The sequence below is a fragment of the Budorcas taxicolor genome, chromosome 17 (assembly GCF_023091745.1).
Source record: "Budorcas taxicolor isolate Tak-1 chromosome 17, Takin1.1, whole genome shotgun sequence".
NCBI classification, from domain to species: domain Eukaryota; kingdom Metazoa; phylum Chordata; class Mammalia; order Artiodactyla; family Bovidae; genus Budorcas; species Budorcas taxicolor.
This window is the reverse complement of record NC_068926.1, coordinates 72,266,023-72,293,773: the sequence shown is the minus strand read 5'-3', so window position 1 is coordinate 72,293,773 and position 27,751 is coordinate 72,266,023. Positions and strand designations below refer to the sequence as shown.

At 59.2% G+C, this 27,751-nt stretch overlaps 1 protein-coding gene across 1 annotated transcript; it reads right to left on the bottom strand.

The window, feature by feature from the left end:
- Window positions 1-1,659: 1,659 nt before the first annotated feature.
- CRKL (CRK like proto-oncogene, adaptor protein) lies at window positions 1,660-19,890 on the bottom strand. The gene is made up of 3 exons (XM_052654995.1): window positions 19,537-19,890; window positions 10,866-11,328; window positions 1,660-4,062 (listed from the first exon to the last, which is right to left on the bottom strand). The coding sequence occupies exons 1-3, from the start codon at window positions 19,845-19,847 to the stop codon at window positions 3,928-3,930; spliced, it is 909 nt and encodes a 302-aa protein (XP_052510955.1). The 5' UTR covers window positions 19,848-19,890; the 3' UTR covers window positions 1,660-3,927.
- Between the last annotated feature and the right edge of the window lie 7,861 nt (window positions 19,891-27,751).

The window sequence follows — 27,751 nt, the reverse complement described above, 5'->3', positions numbered from 1 at the left end:
TTCCTTTAGGATGGACCGGTTGGATCTCCTTGCAGTCCAAGAAAACTCTCGAGTCTTCTCCAACACCACAGTTCAAAAGCATCAATTCTTCGGCGCTCAGGTTTCTTTATTGTCCAACTCTCACATCCATACATGACTACTGGAAAAACCACAGCTTTGACTAGACGGACCTTTGTTGGCAAAGTAACGTCTCTGCTTTTTACCATGCTGTCTAGGTTGACCAAAACTTTTCTTCCAAGGAGCAACCATCTTTTAATCTCATGGCTGCAGTCACCATCTGCAGTTGAGTTTGGAGCCCAAAAAATAAAGTCTGTCACTGTTTCCCCATCTATTTGCCATGAAGTGATGGGACCAGATGCCATTATCTTAGTTTTCTGAATGTACAGAATATTTATTGTTCAGCGATAAGTCAGGTGTCTACAAAAGATTTGTAAAATGTATTCACATAGATTGCTGGATAAAGTGTAAATTGAGGCAATCCTTACACGCCGCTCAGAGGAACCCACTTCAGTGCGTCTGAGAGCTGGGGACTGGACAGGCCCTGCACACCCACCCGAGATGGTGGCTGCCCCAGTGCCAGCACGCCCACCTCGTGGGCCACGACACGGCGAAAGAACAGAGGCGCGCTCTGGCGCACGACCTGACAGAAGAGTCAGCGGCCCACGCCGTCTCTCTGCAGGGAAAACACGGAAAGTCTGCCTGTACGTCGTGCAACTCCAGAGAGATCCGCAGTTAACAGGCAACAGGGAGATGGCGTGTGCAGTCCCCGGGGCGGGGGCCCCCTGCTGACTTCAGTGCCTAAGCCCAGCTCCAACAGCTCCTCCCGGGCAGACCATCCCTCCACGCACCGGCCTCGGGCCCTGGGTAGCCCTGGGTGCCCAACCCCCTCGGACCTGAGCTTCAACAGTGGGTTCTCCACTGTTTCCGTGCCCGGAGGCAGGGGCAGAGGCTGCCTTGGGCTCCGAGACGGGGAGCCTGAGGTGCTGGTCTGAAGGTGTCCCCCGGACAGCAGGCGCGGGTGAGGATGCCCCAACTGCTGCAGCCCCCATTTGGACACGGGCCTCACCCTCCTGCCAGGGAGCCTCAAGCGGGGCCAGGATTTGGAGCCGCTGTGGGGTGGCAGGACCCAGGCCCTGGCGCCTGCCCAGCCTGCAGGGAGGCAGCCCCACTTGCCGAGGGCTTCCGCCACAGGGAAACCCAGCCCTGCGCCGCGTGCCCTCTCGCGCTTCAAGGACTCTTCACAGGCTTCTCTGAGACCTGCTGCCTTCTGGGACCAGAGCCGTGCCCAGAGCAGGGGTCCCAGAGGCAGAGCGGGAGACGCCCGGGCACCCCCGCTTCTAGAGACCCCTTTCTGGTGACACCGGGCCCTCCTGACACACAAGTAGGGGCAGGGATGGCACGGGCTGCGGGACCCCCGCAACCCCAGCTGGAGGCCAGACAGGGAGGCGCGGGAGTCGAGAAAGGCAGCCGGGTCCCTGCCCTGCCCTGGGATGCTCCGAGGCCAGCTTGAACATCAGACCTGCTCTGACGCTCTCAGCCCAGGCTCCCTGGGGGTGCCGGACTCGGAACCATCACGGGGCCCGGGGCCGCAGGGCCGGGCGCCAAGCGCAAGCAGCAGGTGGCCACTGCTCCGCAGGTGGGGGCGGGGGTGAGCAGACACCGACACAGAGCAGGGCCACCAGCGGCGGTGCACGTTTATTGAGACGATGTACAGACAGGCCATGGAAACAAGGGTCTGAGGCTGGGACCAGCAACGCAAACGGATACAAAAATAAAAAGGCACTGACCTGTTAAGAAAAGACACTCCATGTATTCTAAGAATATAAGTCATTTAATACTGTTAATTTTATAGCACAAAATAAAACAAGCTATGATCCCCAAAAATAATTTTAAAAGCTTACACAGAAAGTATTATTGCCTGAAGTTTACGATCTTTAAGTTACAGGTCAAAGAGTCTGTGTCGTGTGGCTGTTACTGTCAAACACACAGTGACGGCCGTTGAGAGGCAAGGCCGCTGCTCCTCCTGCAGAGCCCTGGCCTGGCTCGGGGGACCCTCCGCCGCGGGCGCATCCAGCCCCAGACGCCGTGGGGGAACCTGGGGTGTCTCGCGCGCGCTCCACGTGAGAGCACTCAGGACTCGTTCTAAGAGGTTAATGAACACGACATTAAAGGATTAAATTATAACCCCCTGGCTCGACAGCATCCCTTTTCCAAGTGAGATGTTCACGCCCTCTGAGCACACGGCCTGGCCGCGGGGGCCCCTCCTGGGCTGTGTCTCCGGGCGGAGCGGGCGGGCAGGGGTCCTGGGAGGGCCTGCCCCAGGGTGAGCCCAGGGCCACGTCCAGGTGAGCTGCTGAGACACCCACAGTCCGGAGGGACACACGCAGGGCAGGCTCCGGGGGTGGCGCCTCCGAGGACTCCGGTCTCCTGTGCAGTCTTCTCAGAGCCCCAGGGCACGGCGGGCAGCCGTCCCCCGTGTGCTTAGTGTTTCCCCGATTAAAAGCTAACAGGGTCGGAGTCACAGAGGCCCTGCCTTGGCCCACGTCCAGAGCGTGCAGCTCTCAGTCCGCTTGGGCTCCGAATCTCAGGGCAGCCCCGGAGACAGGCACCGGGTGAGGACACAGCGCCTGTCAGCCCCAGGAAGAGGGCAGGGGTCCTGGCACGGCCACCCCACCGGCCACGGGTGAGGCAGCGGCGATGGGCAGCCTGGGGCGGAGCGGCCACGGCACCCAGGATGAAGACGCGCCCAGCACAGCCTCTCAGGAAGCCACGGAGACGGAGACTGGAGGCACCGGCCAGCCCCGACCGCAGAGCTAAGAGCGAGCCCGAGAGCAGGGGCCGGCTGGTTCCGACCCCGGAGAAACTGCCCCCACCCTCATGACCCGACCCCGGGGTCGCGCCCCGGCCACAGCAGACTCGGGGGACAGGACTTCTCAGGCTGCGACCCCAGGCGGGGCTGGTTCTAGCAGAGGCCTGTCTTCACCGGGGCCCGCAGGCCACAGGGCCTGGGCGGGGGTCTACCCGGCTGGCCGTGCACTGTGGGATTGTGTGAATGGATCGTGTGAACAGACCTCGAGTATCCGACGGGGACACCGACCACAGGGTGGGCGCTGGCTCACCTCCTGGGCCCGGGGCCCGACACGGTCATGCTGGGGGCAGCCAGCATCAGCACCCGCGCCCTCAGGCAGCCGGGCGAGCGTGAGGCCAGGCAGAGCCGGGCTCGGTGAGTGGGCGACAGGCTCTGGAGTGAATCCAACTGCTGAGAAAACCCGGGCCATAGTTTCCAGAGGTGCCTTCACGGAAAGGCCACTCCTCTGCCAGCAGACAGGGTGAGCCCCCGGCTCTGATGCCTTTGCTGATGTCGTCCGGAAGGCTGTGCGCGCAGCGGGGAAACGCAGGGCCAGGAGGGCAGCTCCAGACAGGAGGACCTCTGCCTCGGGGCTCCATCCGTGCTGCCCCCAAGGGCACAGCGGCGCATCCCTGATATCACAGAACCCAACCTGCTACTTAAACACCTCTTCAGAACAAACAGGTCTAATTAACGAAGCCTTCCAAAACCAAACCAAACAGAGGCGGGAAAGAAAGGAAAACCAAAAGCCAGATGTGGAGAGTGTAGGGCAGCGTCCCTCTCCCGAAGAGTCCGCGCTCCGCTCGCCCCGGGCACAGCCCCGCCGCCGCGCGTCCAGGCCGGGGGCACCTTCTCGCCCCCGTGCGCCTCCACCAGTGTTTCCAGTCCACGGCCCAACGACTCTAAGATCAGCTACTCTGCGACAACACAACTATGATACACTGCGGGCAGCCCTGAGCACGCCCGGGCGGGGTGCCGCTGCAAAGCCGAGGCGGGCAGCGCGGGGCCTGCCCAGGGGGGCTGCCCCAGCGGGAGGAGACAGAGGGGCAGGACGAGCAGCAGGTGCGGGGCGGCGGCGGTCACTCGCTCTCGTCCGGGTTCTGGGGGTCGATGATCTTGACGTGCGTGAAGGGGAAGAGCCCTTTGCGCCCGTTCACCTCGCCCTCCCACTGGCCGTTGATGTTCATCCTCGTGACCTTCACGATGTCACCCACCTGCCGGGGAGAAGGGGGACAGAGTCAGTGCTTCCTCCGAAAGCCACACCCACAGACGGCGCCACTGAAGGGATGATTCTGTTCTCAGGACTTGCTGTCTCCCGGGCGCTACGGCGGGGACTTGCGAGCGTGTGCAGCCCCCAGAACGGGCTCTGACGCGGCCCCTGCCCGGTCTGGCTGCCGCCGCCAGGGGACACCCACCACCCGACTCTCAGAACAGCTCAGCTCACACAGGAAGCGCAAAGCCCTCTGGCAGCCTGCTCCGGGGAAAGGCACGGCCGCCAGCAGGAACCCCTCTGCCAGTGGCCAGGAGCCACGGGGCTGCTCTGCTGTCGGGGGCAGCAGCTCCCTGGTGGGCACCCCTGTCGGCCACAGGCCCACAGGCTGCGAGGAGGTTCAGGGGTCAGGCGGGGCCTCAGCCTCATGTATGAAGCCTCCTGAGGCAGGCGTGGGCGCTCCTGCTTGGCTGGCTGCTCACCGGATCCATCTGCCCCGTGCCTGACGGAAGGCCCCCGAAGAGCAGGACCAAGGGCGAGACACATCGCTCACCACTCGCCCCGAGGATACTCCGAAACAAGCTGGTGGTGGGGCGAGCGCGAGGCCGCATCGATTGCTCATGGTGTTTCCAATGTTCTCTGCCCCCTGTAATAGGCACCCCCCTCAACTGCCTTCTTCATTCCGGTGGTTCCCAGCTTCTTACGAAACCACCTTGTATGATTTCATTTGGGAAAAGGCACCTCCTGCTAAAGCTACTGGGCGAGCCAGCTGGCTGCTGGCCTCAAGTGACCAAGGGCCCAGGGCTGCCAGGTGGAGTGAGGAGCCCCTCCGCCACGGCGCCTGAGCACAGGGCCCCAGGAGGGCAGGTACTGGGCTCTGAGAAAGGCGGACCCACGGGTGGGAGGGCGCCTCTCAAACAGCCATCTGCGTTACTGCACATCGAAGGCTCACAATGCAGCAACCGTGTTCAAACAAACGCAGGGCGTCTCAGACGAGAAGCGCGCTGCGCAGGGTCGCTAACTGCAGACCCTCCCAATGTACGAAGAGCTCCTACAACCCAACCACAAAAGGCAAACAAACCGATTTAAAAATGAGCAAAGGTCCTGACCTCCATCTTCCCAGAGAAGACAGGAAAATCGCCAAGAGGCCCAGGGAAAGAGCCTTCCAGTGACAGAGTCGGAAAGTCACTGCCACGAGCTGCCACTTCATAGCCCTCCGGGCAGCTGTGGTGACTCTCAAAAGGGGGAGAGCAACAGGTGCTGCTGAGGCTGGACTGCAACCCCGGCCAACTGCTTGTGGGGCTGGAGGCCGCTGCGGGAAACAGTCTGGCTGACCTCAGCAACCCAGCAATGCCTGCTGGGCAGATTCCCTGGAGAACGGCCAGGCCTTCCCCGCAGGCTCAGGCGGTAAAGAATCTGCCTGCAACGCTGGAGACCCAGGTTCTATCCCTGGGTCAGGAAGATTCCCTGGAAGAGGGAACAGCAACCCAACGCAGTCTTCTTGCCTGGAGAATCCCACGGACAGAGGAGCCTGGAGGGCTACAGTCCATGGGGTCGCAAAGAGTTGGACAGGACTGAACGACTTTCACTGGAGAACTGGAAACAGGTATTCACAGAAAAAACCCTGCACAGAAATGTTCATCATGCCTTCCTCAGCAAGAGGAAGGCAGGACCGACGCTCATGACCGTGGTCTCGTGAATGGGCACACACCGCCTGCCATCTGCACAGAGCATCGTGCTGGGCCACAAAGAGAATGAACATACTCGCTGCAACACGAACCTCTGTGAAATGAGGCAGACGCAAAGACAGATGCCCCACTTTCATGAGGAACTGGCAGACCCACAGAACAGACGGTGGGCCGGAGGTTGCCAGGGCGAAGGACACGGGTGGGGCATTCCTCCCCGACGGTTACAGCTTCTGTCCGGGGCGATGAAAAGGTTTCGGGACAGACAGTGGTGAAGGCTGCACGGTCAATGCCGCTGAACTGCACCCTGAACACCGGCAATCTGTTACGCACAGTGTGTGTGTGTTCAGTCGTGTCCGACTCTTGCGACCCCCACGGACGGTAGCCCACCAGACTCCTCTGTCGGTGGGATTTTTCCAGGCAAGAATATGGGAGTGGGTTGCCATTTCCTTCTCCAGGGGATCTTTGCAACTCAGTAAAAAGATGAGCGATGTAACATGCCGAAGCCCAACGGGCTGTGCACGTTACGTGGGTAAACTAAGATGTGTGGGTTTCACCTCAGTAAATCTGCTGAGAGAAACACCGTGGGCTGAGTCCTGGCTCTGCCCCGTACCCACCACGAGACCGTCAAGCTCCAGCTCGAAGTGTGTGAAGCAGGGCGGCTGCAAGCACGACCTCGTGTGCCCCTGAAGCCCCTGCACAATAGCTGCGGCCACAGACGGAGACTGCGGCTCGCACGGTGAGCTGTCTGTGTGGCCTGCAGCAGGGCCCCGATTTCACAGCCTCTCACCCCGCTCACATGTGAAGAGAGGAACACTCTTCTGCAGTTCACAGCCCAGTGAGAAAACGCTATGCCAGGAGAGACTGCTGCCTCAGAGGTGGGTCCCTAAAGCCGGATGCTGGGAAGGACCACGACTCAACGTCAGTGAGAGGGTGCAGGTGGCACCCGGGGGCACCCCGCCAGGCCGCGGCGGCGGGGGGTGTGTTGAGACACCCGACGGGGCCTCCCGCCGCAGACCCGCGTCCCTGGGCGCACAGGAACGGCACCCGGGCCTTGGGCACAGAAAGGCCAACTCAGAAGGTTCTGAGACCAGACGCAGTCCAGCGTTGAGGGGTTTTCAAATGGGGGCAGACAACCCAAGAGATGCCAACACGGCAACTGAGAGGACCCGAGGGGAGCGAGAGCAGGCTTCCCGGGCACGCAGGTGAGCTCGCGGAGAGCGCCCGACGAAGGGCGCCCTCCTGCCGATAAGGACGGGCGGCCACGGGCTGACGGAACCCACTGGCAGGCAGGACAGGCCCGTGCAGGCCACCTGCCACAGAGAATTGCATCGCGGGACACTGGCGTCCTGACCAAGCGTCAACTCTCGGTCTTTGCTCCAACAGGGATGATGGCAAATTCTATAAAACATTCACAGTGAGCTTGAGACCACACCTGGACAAAGTTCTGGACACAATTAGCAAACAGGTGGTTTATGAGGATTTAGGGGAGATGGGTCTGGAAGGCTGCATGCGCTCAGCCAGGGCCAAGCTGCACCAGACAGAGCTCCCTGTCCTTTCCTAGAGACGGGCTCTGATCAGGAGGGGCGCAGAGGAGGCCGTGGGTCGCACGTCTGTGAAACCTGCAGTTAATATGAAGCCGCACGACGTCACCAGGACTCAAGACCACAGCCCTCAAGAGGGACAGCTGGAGGGGCACACTGAGGTCCGAACCCCTGGCGAGGCAGGGACAGAGTGAGCTGTTCTCCAGGTGGGGGCCTCCGGGCCGCCCACACGGGCAGAGCCGGTGCCTTGAGACTGTCCCGGGCCCCTCGAGGACCGGCCCCTGTGCCCCCCGAGCACCTGGTGAGCCCCTGCTGTCGGAAGGAGGTCCAGAGGAGCCCACGGTGAGGCCGAGGGCCGCTGTGGGGACCACAGCCCCAGGCAGACGGGCACGCGCCAAGCCCTCCTGGGGGCCCATCAGCGCCGTGGCCCCGCTCCGTCCGGGGGCCCCTGCGGACCGCAGCCCCTGCCCCTCCCACCACCGCTCCCTGAGGCCCGTTCAGACCCGGACACGCTGAGTGCACCCGAGCCAAGCACAGCTCTGAGGGGCTAACAGATTTCTTCCCTTTCGTTTCAGGTCAGGAAAGCTGGAATACGAGTGTGTGAGACTGGTATCTTTAGAGGGAGACTCGAGCGTCCGCCCCCAGTTACTTAAAATCAATCAGTAAAAAGGTAAGCTGCCTGTCGGCAGGCTTCCCAAGGTCTCCACCTCATCAGCCTGGCCCTGTGACACAGCGGCAGCCGCGTCCAGGCGTCTGTCTTTGGCCCAACACCCAGCACTCCCCCCAAGCTGCAGCCACGCAGGTGTGTCCTCCTGTTCCCACAAGCTCCTGCTCTGCCAGGAATGCCTCGTCCCACTTCACCCAGTCAGCTTCTAGTCACGCTTCAAAACTCAGCTCAAGGGTCACCTCCTGCAGGAAGCCCTCCCGGACCACACCCCTACCTTCCCAGCTGCTCCCTCCGTCTCCCGGGCCGACTCTGTATCATCAGCTCACTCACCCACAGCTGGCTCCTGCCTCCAAACTTCCGACAGGGGCAAGCTCCTTGGTGGCAGGACCCTACACTGTAAGGCACCCCTCAGAGCTTGGACGGATGACTGGATGAGTAAGGAACCACCGTGTACCATTCTGCTTGGAGGTGTAAGAAGCGTGCCCGAGACCACACCCGGGGCAGCCGCTGGGTCAGAGGACACAACTCGGGCTGCCGGTGAGCTTGTAGCGGCCCCGGGGCCCTTGTTCCACACACTCTCTTCCACCAAGAATCCTTCTTCGGAAAGGCCAACCCTGTTTCCCTGAGCCCTTCCAGCCCTGCTCCACCAGGCATGGGAGGTCCCGCTTCAGACTGAATCCCAAGGGGCAATAGAACCAAGGGTCTGATGAAAGCCTTCGCTTAAGACAGTGCTTTACGGGCAGGAATGTTCTTTCAAAGTCAAGTTTCACAGAAAAAGCGTGAACTAATTCCGGCAGTGAAGTTCACCCGCAGCCCCGCCACAGCGGCTCAAAGGGAGCAGCGCCGCTTCCAGCCCGGCACTCTCTGTCCTACTTGTCTCACCTTTCTTATTTTAATGTTAGCGTTTTTCCTGGCAGCCTAATTGTAAGTGCCTCAAGAGGGTCCAAGACAGGCACCAGCTTTAGAAGGTAAGGTAGCTCCCAGAACGCTTCTTTACGGCCCGGCCCAGAGCCCCGCGTAAACACACAGAGCAGTGGGATCTGGCCAAGGGCCCCTTCCTGGTCCACAACGCCCTCTGGGTGGATCCGCGAAGGCGGCCGACCGGCGTCACTGGGAGCCTGGGGCGTGCAGGCCTGTCTCTGGGGCCCGAGGCTGGAGGAGCGGCGACACGGCTGTGAACACAGGTGGTCTCACAACGAGCTTCCTTCTCCCCACCCTGGTCTCCCCAGGGCCCGTCTACGCGTCCACTCCTCCCGCTGCGAGCGGCCCCCTCTGCAACCCCCAACCCCACGGAACAGGGGCGATGGGGTTTCTACACTGCACGCCTTCCAGTCAGAGGCCAACAGGCAGACGCCCTCAAGGGAGTGTGGCTTTAAGCCCTGGCTCAGGTGAGAACCCAGCTCCTGACTTCCTTTAGTGGCCTGGCATTCTGACTGGGAGCCCGGACTCCCGCTCACCCATGTGTGCCAATGGCCCGCTGCACCACACAACCCTGAACCTAGCTCCCGGCTCCCCTGGGGGGCTGGGGGTGCTCCCAGAGCCTGAACCCTTATAGAAGCCAGCAGCCTGTCGGCCCGGCCCGGGCAGTGGGGGCCTCCCTGCCTCCTGTCCGGCCTTCCTGGGAAGCGTCAGAGGGCCCGGGGCTCCCCCGCCGCGGGACTCTTCCCTTCGGGCCAGCATGAGACAGAGAAGTCACCTCGGGCTCCGAACCAAGCCTCCAGGTGAAGTTCACTGGGTAACTCTTGGTCCAAAACACCTCAGGATAACCAGTGAGAAAAAGCAGGAAAACCAGGGCTCCCACCAAACCTGCGGGCAGGCTGCGAGGAAGCAGCAGGCCACCTGCCCCACGGTGGCCTTGGGGTGAGCGCACGGCTCCGCAGGAGCTGCGTCTCAGGGCCTCCACACGCGCACGCGACCACATGACGACTCTCACACTGCAGGGGTTCACGAGCTACCAGCAAACGAAGGCGCGAGGAGCCGCAGCTCCGAACCTCAATTCTAGGACAGGCGCCCGCAGGCCCGCCACGGGGTCCGTGCTCACACGGGGTTCCCTGGGCGCACCGACATCTCACCAAACTCCTTCCTCCTGCAGGTTAGCCCCCCCAACACACAGCTCTTTGTATTTTGACAAGCCACAGTCATACATTACGCCTTGCAAGAGCCTTTGTCCTCTTATGAAGCAGTTCACAATCAGAGGAACATGACTTGGTGATTAAAACATGAAAGTTCTCTTTCACGCTGTTATAGTTTACAAAATCTCAAGGAACTGAAGCCTGAGACACTGGAACGTCCTTCCCTTGCCCAGCTGAAGAGGAGTCCACGCTTATTCCCATTTCCCAGCTGCTCACAACGTTAGAAACGTGGAGCTGTGTATCCACCTGTGTGCTGATTTCATCTCTAGGGCGTGGGTCTTTCTTAACCACTGTCTTCCCTTACTGCCTGGAGAAGGAAATGGCAACCCACTCTGGTACTCTTGCCTGGAAAATTCCATGGACAGAGGAGCCTGACAGGGTACAGTCCAAGGTGTCAGAGTCAGACACGACTGAGCGATTTCACTTCCTTACTGCAAAGAAAACCAACTGGTCTGAGAGCACACCTGAGGCTCTGGAAGCAGAACCCAGCCAGGCAGCTACCGTGGGGGACGTGGAGCCGCCTGGGACCCTCATGCGGGTCTTCCCGGGCATCCAGCTCTCATCCCCGTCAGTTAACCTTAAATGAGCAGTCCTGGCCTTACAGAGACAAGATTACAGACAAAACTGAGGAAACTTCCTGGCGGTCCGGACTCCGCGCTGTCGTTGCTGAGGGCCTGGGTTCCATCCCCAGTGGGGGAGCTAACATCCCCCAGGGCCACGGCCAAACCCCAGAAAACCCAAGTGTCAAAGCCCCAAAGACCCAGCCGGGCAGCCTTTACCTCTAAGGCCAGGGCGGTCTTGTCGTAAGCACAGGGCACGCGTTTCTGAATTGCTTTTGCAAAGACAGGTCCATTCTGTGTGGACGGCAGGGGGCTGACGGCGGCCCCGGGGGCGCCGGCGGCAGGAGGGGGCGCCGTGGTCTGCGGCTGTGCGTAGGCGTGGGCGGGCTCGGGGACCCCGTAGCTGTTGGAATTCCTGTTCCCGGGCTTGCCCTGGGCCGAGGCCCGCACGAGCTTCTCCACGTAGGGCACGGGGATCATGCCCACCCGGCCGTCCTTGTTCCGGGCGCTCCACCACTGCTCCTCCGGCTTCTCAACGATCACCAGGATCTCGCCCTTCTTGAAGGGCAGGTCCTCAGCGTCGTTCCCAGGGAAGTCGTACAGAGTCCGCACGTACTCCAGGCTCTCCTCCGCGGTGGGCAGGCTGGGTGCGGACACGGAGCCCACCGGCGGGCTGGGGTACCTGCAGGGGGAGAGAAAACCGCTGAGAGGGGACTCGCTCCGCACCAGCGTCTGCCAAGCTTGTGAGAGACTGACGGCTCCCTCCCCTCCCCGCGTCTCACTGAGAAGGCCCTGTGCCTGGCTGACTCTCTGGAGTCCAGCAGCAGGGGCTCCTGACCATCCTGACCAGGGCGCCTCCGCGCGTCTCACAGGACCCTCCCATTCACACGCGCAGACGCCTGGCCTTTTAAAAACCCCCACTAAGTGCAGCTGCGCCTTCCTGAGGCCCGTCACGATCGCCACACACTCCTCTTGGTCCTCACCTAGGGCTGGCGTCCTGCACGCGTCCCCAGGCACCAGAGAGAAGACGACAGGGCCCTTCAGGCCCCTCAAAATACAAAAACGGGAAAAGGGAGTCTGCACTTGCGTTACAAAAAAAGGAAAACGAAGAAAAACCACTAGCCTACTGCATCTCGTATGGCAATCACCATCCGAGCCCCACGTTTTCACAGACAGGCTCAGAGGCGTATGCCCTGCGCTGAGCACCGCGGCCCTGGCCGGCTCAGAGCTCCTGGGAGCCAGCGCCGCAGGCAGGAAGCCCCTGGGGTGGGTCAGAAAAGCAGCCCCCTCCTTCTGCCCCCTCCTGGAGCGCCCCTTCCTCAGGAGAAACTCGGAGGTCTCCTTCCACCTAAAGAGTGTCTGGAAAGTTGCAAATACATGATGTTTGGGGAAGAACTATTTCGCCGTGAGCAACTGCCCCCCCCCCCCCCCCCCAGCTTTTCTGAAGCCCAAGCTACTTGAGAAACTTCCCTCAGCGTCTCCACCTCTCGGGGGCGCAGCCTGCACAGCTGTCTCTGAGCTGGGGCGAGTGCTAGGACAGGACACGCTGCTGGCCCACCGACTGGCTGTGTGTTCCCCGAAGGGGGCGGCCTTTCCCTTTCTCCCCAAGTCAATGACCTGAAAAGCTGTTTCGCAGGACAACATCACAACATGGCCTCCTACACTGAACCATTCTAATTTACAGAAACGTTTCCTTAAAAAAAAAAAAAAAAAAAGTGCCAACATGTTACAACAGCAAAAAAAAAAAAAAGGGAAAACGAAAGAGAACAAGTCCCCGGCCGCTGCCCTAAGGAGGCCAGTCGCCCCGCCCACGGCCCACTGTCTCCGCCCACGTCTGCTGGGGCGGCTTTCCTGCAGCGTGGCCCCTCCACGGCGCCTGCCCTCGGGTGCCTGCTGCGAGCGAGCCCCCTGCGTCCGGACGGTCCTGTCTGTCACCGTCTATGACACCATCACACACTCCCGCGTGTCATCTCCCTGGACTGTGTCCCCGCATTAAATGCACCAACACTCTCACGGGCCTCAGGACACTGCCACACCACCCTCCAGAGCGCAGGCATCTGGGAAAACGCAGGCCTTTCTCATGTAAACGGTGGGCTGCGCAGCAGTCAGGACACCTGGGCGGTGGCGGAGAGCAGCCTGATGGAACACCTCCAAGGCCTCATTCCTTGAGAGCCTGACAACTGAGGGGGAAACTGCTTAGCGCCGACACCTCCGAGAGCGCGGCAGGAGCAGCCTCGGTGAGGAGGCGCTGACACCCACGCTGCGGTGCGGGCTGAGGCCTCCTCACGGGGCCCTCGGGTGGGTGTGCCTGGCACGTGGCCCCGGAGCCCTCACTCCTGCCGGCCGCAGCGCCCGAATGAGCGCTGTGCCAAGCCCACGGCAGCCCCTGACCGGCCCCGAGCCCCCAATGCACACCCCTGCTCCTATCTCAAGGGCCAGAGGTTCTGTGCAAGTTTTCACCAAACCTCAGCGACTTTACCAAGAGTGCTCAGCTCCAGGGCAGACGCGCTGAGGTTTTCACTGTCTACACAGTTCAAAGTGAGAAGCAGGGAGTCCCGCAGCACAGGGCCTGAGGACGCCAGAGCAGCTTCAGCGAGGTCAGCATTAACGACATCCATCTACCCAGGGACCCGCTGGCTCTAGTAAGAGCTCAGGGGACAGACAATGAATTGAAACCAAGCTCCTGCTCCCAAGACTGCAAACGTCACCCTGGCAGACTGGAAGGGAAAGGGGAGCACATGCCATCCATGCCACAGCAGGGGCGGACGGGGTCAAGCTTCCCTAAGGGTCAGGGGACAGGCGAGCGGTGCCGCACAAACACTCGCCCCCGGGCGGCCGGCGGTGAAGCAGAAGGTGAAGAGCCCGCCCGCGCCGCAGGAGACGCACCAGACGTGCGCCGGGTCCCTGGGTCGGGGAGGCCCCCGGAGAAGGAGATGGCAGCCCACTCCAGCACTCCTGCCTGCAGAAGGCCATGGGCAGAGACGCCTGGCGGGCTGCAGTCCACGGGGTTGCGAAGAGTCAGACCCGACTGAGCGCGAAAAGGCCTTGTGGAAGACGGGCTTACAAAGGTCCTGGTTCTCCACCGGGAAGAGGCTGCAGACCGAGGGTCCAGAGGCGCCCCCTGCGGGCTCCCCACAGCTGCTGGCTGGCTGGTCCTGGGCCAGCCAGCCAGGCCCTCCCCGCACTGCTGCAAAGGGCCGGTGCCCCGTGAGTCCACCAGCTACCTGTGGTCTTGCCAGAGCTTTTCACAGAACCCTTAAGCAAGCGCACGAAGGCTCTTAGCGCCAATACACTACACAAAATCCATCAGCGTGGCAGAGGGCTCCGCAAACCACAGCCTGCAGGCCCACGGCTGGTCCGAGCGGGCGGGCCGGGACGGCTTCAGGGCCCACAAAGCTGACCAGCAGGCCCTTCCCCGAGGAGGTGTCGCCGCTCACAGCGGGCTCAGACACCGGGAACGCCACAGACCCCGAGAACCAGGAAACAGCAGCGGAACCAGCCCCTGCGCCCCGTCCTTTCGCAATCTGTCCCGTGACCAGGACCGTACGCGGTGCCCAGCACACACAGGGGCCCAGGCGCAGACCGCAGCTCCCTGCGAAGGCCGGAGCACGCGCCTCAAGCGACTGCAGGCCGGCCGCCGCCTCCAGGCAAAAGCCGCACGGCAAAAAAACCCACGCAGGCATCTTCAGCTTTAACAACATCCCTGGTGGCTCAGAGGTTAAAGCATCTGCCTCCAATGTGGGAGACCCGGGTTCGATCCCTGGGTGGGGAAGATCCCCTGGAGAAGGAAATAGCAACCCACTTCAGTATTCTTGCCTGGAGAATCCCATGGACGGAGAAACCTGGTAGGCTACAGTCCACGGGGTCGCAAAGAGTCGGACACGACTGAGCGGCTTCAAATTCAAAAAACAAAGCGAAACCATCAACTGGCAGGACAGATTTTCAAAGGCCCCGGGGGGACGGACACGAAGACCGAGACCCCTGCGGCCGTAGGAAAGATTCCACAGCAAAAAGGTGGGAACCAGAACAGTGCACAAGCACCCATCCCAGGGAGACCGGCGACACGGCCGTGCAGTCAGAGCGCTCCGGGCTGGGCCCCCACATCCGCTCCCGCACCCTCACTCCGCGCCCCCAGCTCTTCTTGCGGGCTCTGCCGCTTCCACCTGGGCTCAGACCCAAATCTGTCTAGCCGGAGCCCTGCCCGGCCCCCTGCCGCAGACCCGTGTCCCTCCCCAGCCCTGCCTCGCATCTCTCACCTGAGGCGCCGTCCAATCAGCCTGAGGCCACACCTCTCGCCTCACCTCCAGGAAACTGCCCAGAGCAGGGCGCCCCAGCGGCTTCCTCCCGGACTCCCCACGCAGGAGGCCTCAGTCCAGCTTCTCACGCTCCCTTCTCCCGTGACAGCCCTCAATCCATGCCGCACTCCAGACTCGCCCCACCCCGACCCACCTCGGAGCAGGCTGACCGCGACAACCCTCTTCTTAAAGACTCTGGAACGCTCCCGCCGCTGGACGCAGGTACCAAAGGCAGGAGGCCTGTCACAGCTGAGCGTGCTCCCTTCAAGCCTGCGGGGCGCCTCATTCGCAGCAGCCACAGCAGCCCTTCCGCCTCTCACAGCAGCCCTCACCCTTCAAGAGCCACTCCACAGAGCACCTTTTCCTCCAGGCCCTGCCTGACCCCGGGCCGGCCACCCGCGGCACTCTCAGGGAGCTGAGCCCGTCGGCAAGGTCACGGTCTACTTCCACGACGAGGCTGGAGTCCAGTCTCGCGCTCTGGGACGGAGGAGGCCTCAACACACTGAAATTCCTGCTGAAACTAAACCGCCACAGACGCAGGGAAGCCTCTCCCCCAGGCCCCAGACAAGGAACCCCCGTGTGCCACCTGGCTTGCTGCCGGGCCCCTTCGCCTCAGCGCGGCCATCGTCCCCGACGAGCGGCCCCACCTCGCTGGTGAGGCCCTATCTGGACCCCCACTAACAGGGCACTGCCTCCTTTTACTTATCGGAAGGAAAACGCTGTTGCCCGAGGGAACCTCAAACATAATCCGGTCCAACAGCTCAGAGCAAGGGCATCATTCCTGTATCAAACGTCCTCTGAACGCAAGTCTCCAACGAGAGAAAGGTCACAGGTCAGACGGCTGTCGGCACTCAGGCGCCACGGGGACAGAACTCCCGCCCGGCTGAGGTTCCACCCAGCGTCACAACAGTTCTGTTCCCGTCTAAACTGAACTTAGGGGATTCAAGCTACCGGTAAGAAGAGACTCAAAGGTTAGCCATCGTGCCGAATTCTGTGCCAACTGACATCAGCTACCGCTCCTCTCCCACCTGCTACTCCTAATTACGAGCCCAAATGCCCCCTTAAACACCCAGGTCGCGGCCGTGGGAGAAGGCGTGGCCTCTGCCGGGCGGCCGTGAGCGTCCCCTCCGGGCAGGCGCTCAGGTGAGGCTGGGCATCCTTTCTGGCCCTCGCACAGCTGCTGCCTGTATCAGAGGACGCGGTCTTTAAAGTCAGCATCCAGGAAGCTCCAGAAGAGCCTGACAGGGAGAGCTGAGCAACGTCAGATCTGTACTACCAGAGCGTGCTCTGAGCAATACCTATTGAGTAAAAAAACAGGGGGGTGGGGGTGGGGAGGTGCCTCTATGAGCCAACTCGCCTCTGTTTTTTCCATCTTTGCTCCTCACGATTCTCCTCCCAGTCATCACACAGCTACATGAGCTAGAATCGGAAACTTCATAAGAGAAGCGACCTACGCAAAGCACACTTCCAATTTTCTAGACCCGGGAAAATGTGCTGTCTCTAAACTGAACCCACTCAGAACCTGGACCCTGTTGTTAAACTGGAAACAGCCTCTATTAAAACAGAAAGAAAAACCCAGTAGCACTTACCTAACACTGAACAGAACTTAACAGAATCTTAGAAGTGTTGACACTCAGGTAAGATGGAGGTGAAAAGTGTCTGTTTGTCAAACAAGTTTTAACCTACAAGTTGCACCCATGTGTGGAAAAAGAACCCTTTAAAATCTGTCACTGGAAAAGCGAAGGCCACTGGCACACCTTTGGTGTCTAAATGTGCGGTCCAGGACAGGGTGGGCAGCACAACTCGGCAGCCGGTCAACTCGGTGGCCCGGAGGCCAGAGGCTGCGAACACACCAAGCCACCCGCCTCTCCCTCCCTCCTCTCCGTCCCTCCATCAGCGACCGTCTCCAAACCGCAGCCGCCCATCAGTCCTGCCAGTCCGCCTACGGAACGCCTCCACTACAGATGGACACACGGACGGACGGACAGCTCACCAATCGTCATCACCGTGGCCTGGGCTGCAGTAATGGCCCAGGTCACTTCCTGACTGCAAACTCCCCCCTGGCACCCCACTTCCTTCCTCTGAGCAGCCGATTCAAGCTGCCTCTGCAGAGCCACGGCCCTGGCGCGGCCGGCTCCCCACCCTGGGCGCCCTCTCAGCTTCAGCCCTGCTCTGACCCTCCTGCCTCAGGTCAGCCCGGCCTGCTAGACCCCCGGCCTACCTGGACTTTCTTCACAACACCAACCAATGCTGTCTTTTACTTAAATCTCTACTTTCCAGCCTGTCTCCTTACTGACATCTAAGGCCCACGATGGAGAAAGCATGTCACCCCTCTCTCCCAGGACGCATCCCTGGGATTAACTCTCCTGTAACGTCTGCATAAGAACGTACACTGTGAAGTTAAGGGGGCGTCCCTGTGGTGCAGAGGTTGAGACCCCAGCTGCCACTGCCAAGGGCTCAGTTTTGGTCCCTGGCCAGGGACTTTGGCTCCCACACGCCACACGGCCAAAAAAGAAAAAGCTACTCCCCCAACAAAAAAAAGAGAAGATCAGTCCTTAAATTCTGAGGAAGCCGTTAAGTCGTCACTTTTTACTGAGCAAAATGAACCCCAAAAAAGAACTATTAGCCAAAGCGCAGAAGCTCTGGCTTCAGGAGCTCAGTTCTGAGGCCTAAAAGAGCCTAACCACTTTATCCATCCTGCCTGGGGCGTGAAAGCACATGGCCCCGATTTCTGCCTTTGGCCAAAGCTGGCCCGGCCGTGTCTTCTACACTAGGTGAGTAATACACGCATCACACAGATCCGCGGATTTCCGGCTCAGGGACAGGCGATCCAGGCTCAGTGTGGCCGAGTAAATCCTGCCAGGGTCTAAGTCAACTGGGGCAGCGGCAGCCCTCGGACACAGCAGGGGAAGGAAACGGCGACGGCAGCGGGACGCCCGGGGCGGAGGGGCGGAGAACCGGCGAAGCTCAAGTCGAGGCGGGGGCAGCGTCAGGGAACGGCCCCAAGGGCGGGGAGGCGCGGCCCCGGCGAGCGGCGGGTGGGGCCCGAGCAAAGGTCCTCGGGCGTGAGCGGGCGTGCAGCGCGGGCTCCCTGGAGGCAGCGGGAGAGGGCGAGGACAGGCATCTGCGAAGCAGCACGGAGGGGAAGCTGGGGGTGGCGTGTGCGGGCACTGGGAAGCCAGGGCCGCGCCCCTCTCTCTCCACGCAGAAGGGGCTCGAGTCGCTCCCTCACGGCTGCGCTGAGGCGCGCGGCGAGGCCCAGTCAGTGGCTGAGAGCGCGCTCAGCCACCTTCACCAGCCAGGAGAGCCAGTTATGCGAGCGCGTCTGAAGCCTCCCCACTGCGGGCGCTGAGGGCCCCCAGCCCCCCACGCTGGGATCACGCTCTGCTGGACGCTGCCTCCAGGTCCCAGGCTCCTCGGGGGCCTGGAGGCCCCGCCAGTCACACTCGCCGCGTCTAGGCCTTTGTTCTGCAGTATCTGATTTATAGTCCCTGTCTCCCAGCTTTTAAAGTCCATGTAGTTCGGCAGCTACCCTCCTGGTCATTACACCAGGAGGGCTTTATTTCCTCTCTACCGCTAGTCCACAGCAGCATCCAGCGCGCACTCCCTTAATACGACAGCTTCTCATGTTCAGAGCTGAGACTACTATCTTGTCAGCAAATCTATCAAGTCAGAAACATCTCACCCTGAAAATCTCTGTATTAGCACCCTGTCCTTTCTAAGCAGACGCTTAAAAAGATCAAAAATAAACAACAAAAGTACCTTTTATTTTTAAACCCCTAGGCCATCTCTTTAGCTCAAGTTTCGCATTAATTTGCACAAAAGAAGCCTCGAGCAAAATATTAAGGCAAATAAGCAAATGAAAAGGGGATGCCTACTGCTCAGTGTCACTCTGGGTTATTTTAAAATAGATACTAAGTCATTCAACTCAATACAAAAAGTACATCTGAAATTCAACTAGGGTAGAATCTCAAGTGGAGTGAGTGTCATTCAAAATTTCCTCTTAGTGACACTCTAGACTCATTCCGCCTTGGAATTTAACCAAATGCATGTCCAGTCCATTAAAGGCCCAGCTTGGAGGAAATCTATTAAAAAAAAAAAATTCCTCGTTCAAGCCGACCGCTTTTACAGTAGTTTCAGTTAACGTATTATAAAATAGACGCCTGGCTTATTTCAACCTTGGCACCAGGCTATCAATACATGGCCCTGATATTTCACAGGTAAAGGCATTTCGTTTCTCCCTGCGAAGGCATTTCCATCTCTAGAGTTTCCAAAGGCTGCAGTCCGGGAGGTCCAACCCCGGAGCTCAGAGACCCTGAAAGGGGTGCAAACTCGGGAGGGCGGGGGGCAGGGAGGGGCCCGCGCGGCGGGGAGCCGAAGACTAGCTTCAGAGTCTCAATCCGTGGCCCAAAACCGGCTGCAAGACCGGTAGCAACGCCCTGCTTCAGCAGGTAATTCGCACCGAGGACGTGACGAAGGGCAAAAAGCGCCCCTTTTCTAACTGCGCGCCCGCAGCTCGAGCTGCCGGGCCGGACGCACCGCCCTCACCCGCGGCGCCCCCGGCCGGCGCCGCGGCCCCGCGCGCCCCCGCGCACCTGGGCGCCGGCTCGATGAGCGTGGTGGTGTCCAGGTAGTGGATCTTGTAGAACTCCAGCAGCGCCGGCAGGTGCTCGAACTCCTGGTCCCCGATCTTGAAGCGGCGGTTGGGCAGCGAGTTGATGATGTAGTGGGACACCCGCGAGTTCTCGGACACGGACAGCACGTAGTCCCCCGGGCAGGTGGACGAGTCGCGGACGAGGAACACGCCGTGGCGCTGGCCCTGGAGCCGGGTCTGCGCCTCCTGGCGAGACACGGGCCCCATGTACCAGGCCGAGCGGTCCGAGGAGTCGAACCTGGCGGAGGACATGGCGGGCCGGGCGCGGGGGCCGGGCGGGCCGCTCTCGCCTGCGCTGGGGACGCCCCGCCCGCGGCGGCTGCGCGCCGGCCGGGCCTCCGGCTCTCCGCGCGCCTACAGGCCCGCGCCCGCGCCTTCCTCGCGGCCGCGGGCCCGCAACATCCTCCGGGCCGCCTCGCGGGCCCAGCCGGCTCCGGGCGCGGGCCCGGCCGAGCGCGGCGAGCGCGGCTCGCGGAGCCTCCGCTCAGTCCCGGCCCGGCGCGCGCCGGCCCCGCGTCCCCGCGCGCCCCGCACCGAGCCCCGCGGCCGCGCCCAGCCCCAGACCGCCCGGGAGCGCCGCGCCGCCGGGGCCGCCGAGCCCTGCCCCGCTCGCGAGAGCCGCAGCAACAAAATGGCGGACGCGGCAGCAGCGGCCGGCCGCCTCCCCCGCCCCCCGGCGCCCTGCGACTGCGCGCGCGCGCGCGCCCGCTCCCGGCGGCCGCCGGCGCCGCCCCGTGACGTCGCGCCGCGCGGCCAATCGCGAGGGCGGGCGTGCGCCGCCCGTGCGCGGCGCCGCGCTCCCTCCCGGGCCCGCCGGGGGGCGCTGCGCGGGGGGGCGGCGCTTCTGGAGCCCGCTCCGGGAACAAAGCGCGCCGCGCGGGCCCGGCCCGGCCCCCGGGCGCGGCCCCGGGCTGTGCGCAGCCGGGCCGGCCAGGTTAGGGGGTGGCGGGGCCGACCGCCGCCGGTGCTCAGGTGGTGGCTGGCGACGCCCCCGGGCCCTTTCGGAGCCCTGCCGCCTTGGCCCCCCCGGGATCCGCACCCCAGAACCCCCGGCCCCCGGCCGCACCCCCGTCCGCACTGGGCCGTCCGTTTAATGGGAGCGGGCTTTGGTGCGCCTTGTGCAGCCTGGGCCTGGCGCTTCTTCGTCCCGCCCCACGCGGATCTCAGGCCTGGGTGCAAGGAGTGACTGTTGAGGACCCCCCACGCCCGCCCCCCGCAAGCCGGTGGAGGAGAGAGCGCCTGTCCAGAAAGGCATCGGAGCCCGGGTCTAGACTCCTGGTGAGCCGACTCTCATTGCTGGGTTGAGCCTGTCCTGCATTGTAGGCAGGGCAGGCGTCCCCAGCTTCTGCGACCCAGTGCCTGATGACGGGAGGTGGAGCTGATGTAATAATAACAGAAAGAACGTGCACCGTGAAAGGAATGCGCTTGAATCATCCCGAAACCATCTCCCCCCGCCCCAAGGAAAAACTGTCTTCCTCTGAAGGGTCCCTGGCGCCCAGAATGCTGGGGACCACTGGCGCAGGGTGATGGCTGATGTTCCTTCCGGGGTAAACTCAAGGGGAATCGTCACGGCCTAGGGCCTTTTGTGACTCAGCAAAGCAGGTTTTCAGCTTCCCTCCAAATACTTTCGCGTCGTGTTACTTTCGGGCACAATTTGAATAGCTCAGAATTGGAAGAGGAAGGCTTGAGTTCCAATCCTAGCCTGACTTACCAGTTGACTGTATCATTCCTTGTCATATTTTTTTCATTTTCTAATATTTATTTTCCTTTCAGTTTTATAGACAGATAATTGACATACAGCACTGTATAAGTTTAAGGTGCACAGCTTAATGGCTTGACTTGCTTACATCATAAACTGATTATCACCATAAGTTTACATATAGATACAAAATTAAATACAAAAAAATGTTTAGTGAGCATCTCAAAGATACACAATTATATCTCAGAGAAGTTATCCTAAGTTGTATGCTTTGCAAGAGGCACTCAGGGAGGTCTTTTGAAGTCCAGGGCTCATTTCAGTGTTACACAATTATTGCCTATAAGTTAGTCCATTTTGCTTGCTTTGCTGATAGGAAAACTGAGGCCCTCCAGGGTAGACTCTAGCACCAGAAAGGAATGCCAATCTTGGAATAGGGTGGATCTGTCCCCCAGTTACCAATAGCGATGGATTTCAGATACCATCACTATTCTGCTGGGAAAGTGCCATGCTCCCATCTTTAAAAATTCCTCTTAAAGATGAAGCAAAATACCTCTCCTGTTGCTTCAAAATACTCCAGTGGGGAATACTGTCTGGATTGGATAATGGTGAAACAAGCATGGTCTTTTTTTTTTTTTGCAGCTGCAGCCTGGGGCATGTGGGATTTAAATTCCCTGACCAGGGATGGAAGTGTGGAGCCTTAACTGCTGGACTGCCAGGGAAGTCCCAAGAATGGCCTTGTTGATAATTGTTCAAGCTGGAGACACAGGGGTGTGTGTGTGTGTGTGTGTGTGTGTGTGTGTGTGTGTGTGTGTCTGTGTCTGTGTCTGTGTGTCTGTGTCTGTGTGTGTCTGTGTGTGTGTGTCTGTGTGTGTGTGTGTGTGTGTGTGTGTGTGTGTGGCAGGGGGAGCTATTATATTATTCTAGTTTTGTATATGTTTGGATTTTTTCACAATAAAAATAATTAAGTAATTTCTTATTTTTCCTTAGCACAGCTGAAACAAGCTTAAAAACTTTTCCCCCCAAAAAAACAGCCTAGGTACTAAGAGGTAATGAAATGGAAATGAAGGGACAAACGACAAGAAGCTTTAAAAAGGGGCCATAACGTAAAAGAGATCTGTGATTCTGCTTTAGCTTGCTCTTCCCGAGGTTTCCAGATAGCATTGTACTTACTCTCTTCTAAGACAGTTACGTTTAGACTCAACTGACAAGGCTTTTCCAGCAACTTGCCAGGGTTCCTGTCCCTGAGGCTGCCTCTGTGCTGAGGATTCAACGCCAGCTCTCTTTTTCGGCCTCGCCACGTGGCACGCAGGGTCTTAGTTCCCCGACCGAGAATCAGACCCGCACCCCCTGCCTTGGAAGACAGAGCCTCAGCCACTGGGCTGGCAGTGAAGTCCCCTCACCGAGGAGTTCTTTTTAATTATGTGTTTGTTTCCCTTTCCTGTGCGGGGTCTTCATGGCTGCACGGTTTTTGTGCACTTGCGGCGAGCGGGCTTCTCGTTGCGGTGCCCCCTGCGGCAGGGAAGGGCTCCAGAGCGCAGGACGCGGTAGTCGTGCCGCAGCAGCCCAGCTGCTCCGTGGCTTGTGGGATCTTACCGGATCAGGGGTCGAACCCACGTCTCCTTCACTGATAGGCAGATTCTTTACCCAGTGAGTCACCAGGGGAGCCCCCACCCCGCCCCACTGACTTCTGATTCTCCCCTGTCTGGTCCAACCCTGCAAGCGATGGTTAAGGCCGGACGGTCTTCCCAGATTGCTGCCTTACTGAGGACCCGGGAGGACAGTGTGTGTCTCTTCTTCCTGCCCTAGATTCTTTGCTGGCGAAGACAGTAAGGTAGAAGAGGCCTGCCTGTGTTCCGGGGAGACGCAGCAAGCGCGCTCACCGCGCTGACCTGATCGGGTCGGGGGTTCTCAGGCATGGTCTCCACGAGCCCTGGTTGACCACTGCCTGGGTTAGACTCGTCCTTGGAGACCCGCCTCTCCCTCTCACCCTGCAGTTCTCCGTCACTACTCCCCCATGCTTCGTGTCTATTTCCAAATTTTTCTCCCTAACACAAAAGAGGAGCTTATTGGTTATCTTCTCCCCCCCCATTAGTTTGCTACTTCAATACTGATAAAATAACGTCCACATCCCCATTATAATTCCCCATGGCGCACTATTTAAAATACCAGCCTGCTAGTCTCTTCTTTCCCAGGGGGACATCTCTGCACGAGGCCTGGCTGCTGTTTCAGGAAGTTCCACCGACCCCTCTAGAAAACACTGGCCGACGTAATTCCAGTGTCTTAAAGTCTGGTCATGGCTCCGCCTGGCATTTTCTAACCTAGTGTTAATGGCTCTGCCACCTCTTTTATAAAATATCCGTTTTCTCGGACTTCCCTGGCGGTCCAGTGGCTGAGACTCTTTGTTCCCAGTGCAGGGGGCCCAGGATTGATCCCTGGTCAGGGAACTAAGATTCCGTGGACCGCAACTAAGGGTTCGCACACCAGACTGCAGATCCCGTGTGCTGCCAACTTAGACTCGAGACAGCCACGTAGGTAAATAAATTAGTTTTAAATTTTTAAAAGTCCACTTTGGTGTCACTTGAGCTGAAAGTCAGCTTGTCTTGTTTCTCCTGATTTCAGAGCATTCTGGAGTGCCTTTAGCGAAATCCCCTAGAGGCACGCTGATTCCCTCTCCCATCCCTTCTTGGTCAGTGCTGTGCAGCCCTTTAGACCGGGCGTCCCCAAATTTTCCTCTAAAGATCCAGACAGGAAATATTTAAGGCTTTGCAGGACAAAGAGGAAAATCGAGGAGTGTTATGTAATCTTGCTCCAGCCTCTTGCTCTTCCTCCCTGGCTCCAGGAGAAACTCCTGCAAAATGGGAGCATCTTAACACCTCAGGGGATCTGCACCCCCTGTTTTTATCAGTCTGGAACATTCTCTCGCCTGATGAGAAGAATTTCCTGCAATATTCTAAAAGGAAATTCAAAATATCATAGTAGTTGAGCGAAACTGTTCCATCATCCGAGTATAGGAGTGAGAATGATGGAATTCATCTGGGAAAATGTCTCACTTCTCTGGGTTTCAGAATCAGTGCCCCCTAACGTTGAGCTGTTGACCCGCCAGTGCCGAGCTGGGTGTAGTTAGGCTCTGTGTCATCCCTGACGATGTCTCGCACCCAGACGGTACTGCCCACCCTGCACGATTTTCATGGAGCATGCTTACTGTGGGGTGAAAGCGCAAGAGTCAGTCGCTCAGTCCTCTCCAGCTCCCTGCGACCCCGTGGACTGCAGCCCATCAGGCTCCTCCGGCCACGGGATTCTCCAGGCGAGGACACTGGAGTGAGAAGCCATTCCCTTCTCTGGGGGATCTTCCTGACCCAGGGATTGAACCTGGGTCTCCTGCGCTGCAGGCAGGTTCTTTACCGTGTGGAGGCACCAGGGAAGCCAGATTGTGGGATGGTATGTACAGGAATTCTCCGAGATTCTTCTCTGGACATTTGCCTTTTAGCTTGTTGTTATGAATACATTGCAGATTAATCATCTTCAATTGAAGTTTGGGTGGGAACTCCTGAATTGCCCAATTAAATAGATTTTGAAATATGGAAGTTTCCATTGCGCTTGGCATCAAGGTCTGAAAGATTCTGCTGGAACTGTAGTTACAGCTCAGAAAATATATCTGGTGCAAGTCTGTGTGGGAATGAGATCTTGCTGCTGCTTCTAACTGCGACAGCACAGAAGTGTATAAACCAGCTTAACATTCCTTTAGATTCTCAACGTTAGTTCTTGTCAGAATGCTTTTGTGCACTGTTTTGCCCTGTCATTTCATTCTGTTTTATCGGCCGAGCTACACAACTTATAGGGCTCTTAGTTCCCTGACCAGGGACTGAACCCAGGCCCTCGGCAGGGCAGGGGCAGAGGGGTACTCACTGGACCACCAGGGAGGCCTCAGGGAACATCATTTTAATGTCAGCGATAGACAGAAAATTGCAATCCCGAGTTCCCCTTTCCTCACACAAAATGAAAACCTCAAAAGCCAGTCGGAAAGCACCAGCACTTCCTCCTCAGGACCCTCTGTACACATTTCAGGTTCCTCCACGTCGTGATAGCAGTTCCCCGAGGGGGGGGTCGCAAAGAGCTGGACATGAGTGAAGGGACTTAGCACGCACATGGACATCGTGCTTCTGAAAATGAAGACTTTAACAAAATGTAACGTACTTTCGGCTGTACTGGGTCTTCGTGGCTGTGCAGGCTCTCTCTCTAGCCGCAGTGCTCGGCCCTCTCGTTGAGGTGGCTTCTCGTTGAGAAGCCAGGAAATGGCTGGGTGGTGGGCGCTATAGGGCCCACGGGCTTCAGCAGTTCTGGCTCGGGGCCTCCAGGGCACCGACCCAGTGTCTGTGGCGCACGGGGCTCAGCTGCTCCACGACTTGTGGGACCTTCTCAGGTCAGGGGTCAAACCCGTGTCTCCTGCACTGGCTGCTGCTGCCACTAAGCCGCTTCAGGCGTGTCCGACCCTGTGACCCCATAGGCGGCAGCCCACCAGGCTCCCCCGTCCCTGGGATTCTCCAGGCAAGAACACTGGAGTGGGTTGCCATTTCCTTCTCCAGTGCCTGAAAGTGAAAAGTGAAAGTGAAGTCGCTCAGTCGTGTCTGACTCTTTGCGACCCCATGGACTGCAGCCCACCAGGCTCCTCCATCCCTGGGATTCTCCAGGTGAGAGCACTGGGGTGGGGTGCCACCGCCTTCTCCGCCTGCATTGGCAGGAGGATTCTTTACCAGTGAGCCACCGGGGAAGGTGGAAGATTGTTTTTGTTTTAACTCAGGAATCACCCAGGATCCTCTCCACTCTTAGAGCAAAGTCTATTAACTGCAGCGATGATTCAGCTTGGGGTCCAGCCCTCCCGCGATCAGGCAATTGGACCCGCCCATTCCTGCAGCCCTAGAGTGACTCAGTGATCTCAGGAGGGTTTACTCACCACGGACTCCCAGTAAAACCATCTTTCCTCGGCCAGCTTTCTGCTGTGAGGATTAGAAACCCCGATTCAAAATAGTCGAAGCAGGAAGGGTACCTGTCATTCCCCGTGACAGGAGGTCTGTGGTCAGGCAGCTCAGGAGCCAGGATGGGACTTCCCTGGTGGGCCACTGGCTAAGACTCCTGCTCCTGAGGCAGAGGGCCCAGGTTCAACCCCTGGTCTGGAAACTAGACCCCACATGCCGCAACTAAGACCCAGTGTCCGGGTGTCCAGACACTGGGTTTGCGTCTTTGATTTTCTTGGTCGAGATGCCTTCAGCTTTTGACCTCACCCTATGGCTGATGGCTACATGGCCGCAGCCACCCGTCATGGGGTCAAAGGTGAAAACACACAGCCCTGCCTGGCAGCGCTCAGTCTAGAGAACAACAGAGCTTCTGAAAGAGAAGCTTCTGATTTTAACCAGGTCTCTCCAATAGCCTTCCTTCCGGCAGGGAGAGGACGGGCTTTCAGCGGTGGGAGAATTTTACTCCCCCTGCCCGAGTCGCACCGAGGTTCAGTTGCTCAGTCACTTCCTCCTGTGCGGCCCCATGGACTGCAGGATGCCAGGAACCCCCTTCCTTCACTGTCTTCCAGTTCGCTCAGATTCATGTCCATTGAGTCGGCGATGCCTTCCAACCAGCTCACCCCCTGCTGCCCCCTTCTCCTGCCTTCAATCTCGCCCAGCATCGGGGGCTTTTCCAATGAGTTGGCTCTTCACCCCAGATGGCCAGAGTACTGGAGCTTCAGCTTCGGCATCAGTCCTTCCGATGAATACTCAGGGTTGGTTTCCTTCAGGATTGATGGATTCAATCTCCCTGCTGTCCAAGGGACTCTGAAGTCTTGTCCAAGACCACAGTTCAAAGGTTGGACCATAAAGAAGCCTGCATGCTGAAGAACTGATGCTTCCAAACCAAGGCATAGTTGACGCAGAACCTTTCCGTTTCAGGCGTGCAGCACAATGCTTAGATATATGCACGCGCTGTAAGATAGTCCCCATGACAAATTCGGTTAACACCCACCGCTTCATCCAGTTTCGTTTTTTCAGCTTATTTGGCTGCACCTGGTCTTAGCTGCAGCAGGTGGCATCTCTATTTGTGGCTTGTGGGATCTACTCCTCTGACTAGGGATCATTTGATCCCAGGACCCCTCCATTGGGAGCAGAGTCTTAGCTACTGGAGCACCAGGAAAGTCCGTCCATTTTTTTTCTTGTTTTAATCCCTTCTCTCAATTTATCCCCCCTCCACCCTCCGTTTTTTTCTTCTGATGAGAACTTTTTAAGATTTGCACTCAGCAACTTCTGTTCGGCCACACGGTATGGCTCTCAGCTCCCCGACAGGGATGGAACCTGCGTCCCCTGCGCCGGAAGGCAGATCCTTAACCACTGGACCACCAGGAAATCAACCCCCCCACCCAGTCCCCACCACGGGAAGCAGAGTCTGATTAAAAAATCACATTTTATTTCAAGGACTA

Coding starts and splice junctions, on each gene's coding strand:
- CRKL (XM_052654995.1), bottom strand. CDS start 19,847: ATGTCCTCCGCCAGGTTCGACTCCTCGGACCGCTCGGCCTGGTACATG. Junction 11,329..19,536: donor CTCATCGAGCCGGCGCCCAG/GTGCGCGGGGGC, acceptor CTCCCCCTGCAG/GTACCCCAGCCCGCCGGTGG. Junction 4,063..10,865: donor AGACCGCCCTGGCCTTAGAG/GTAAAGGCTGCC, acceptor TCTCCCCGGCAG/GTGGGTGACATCGTGAAGGT.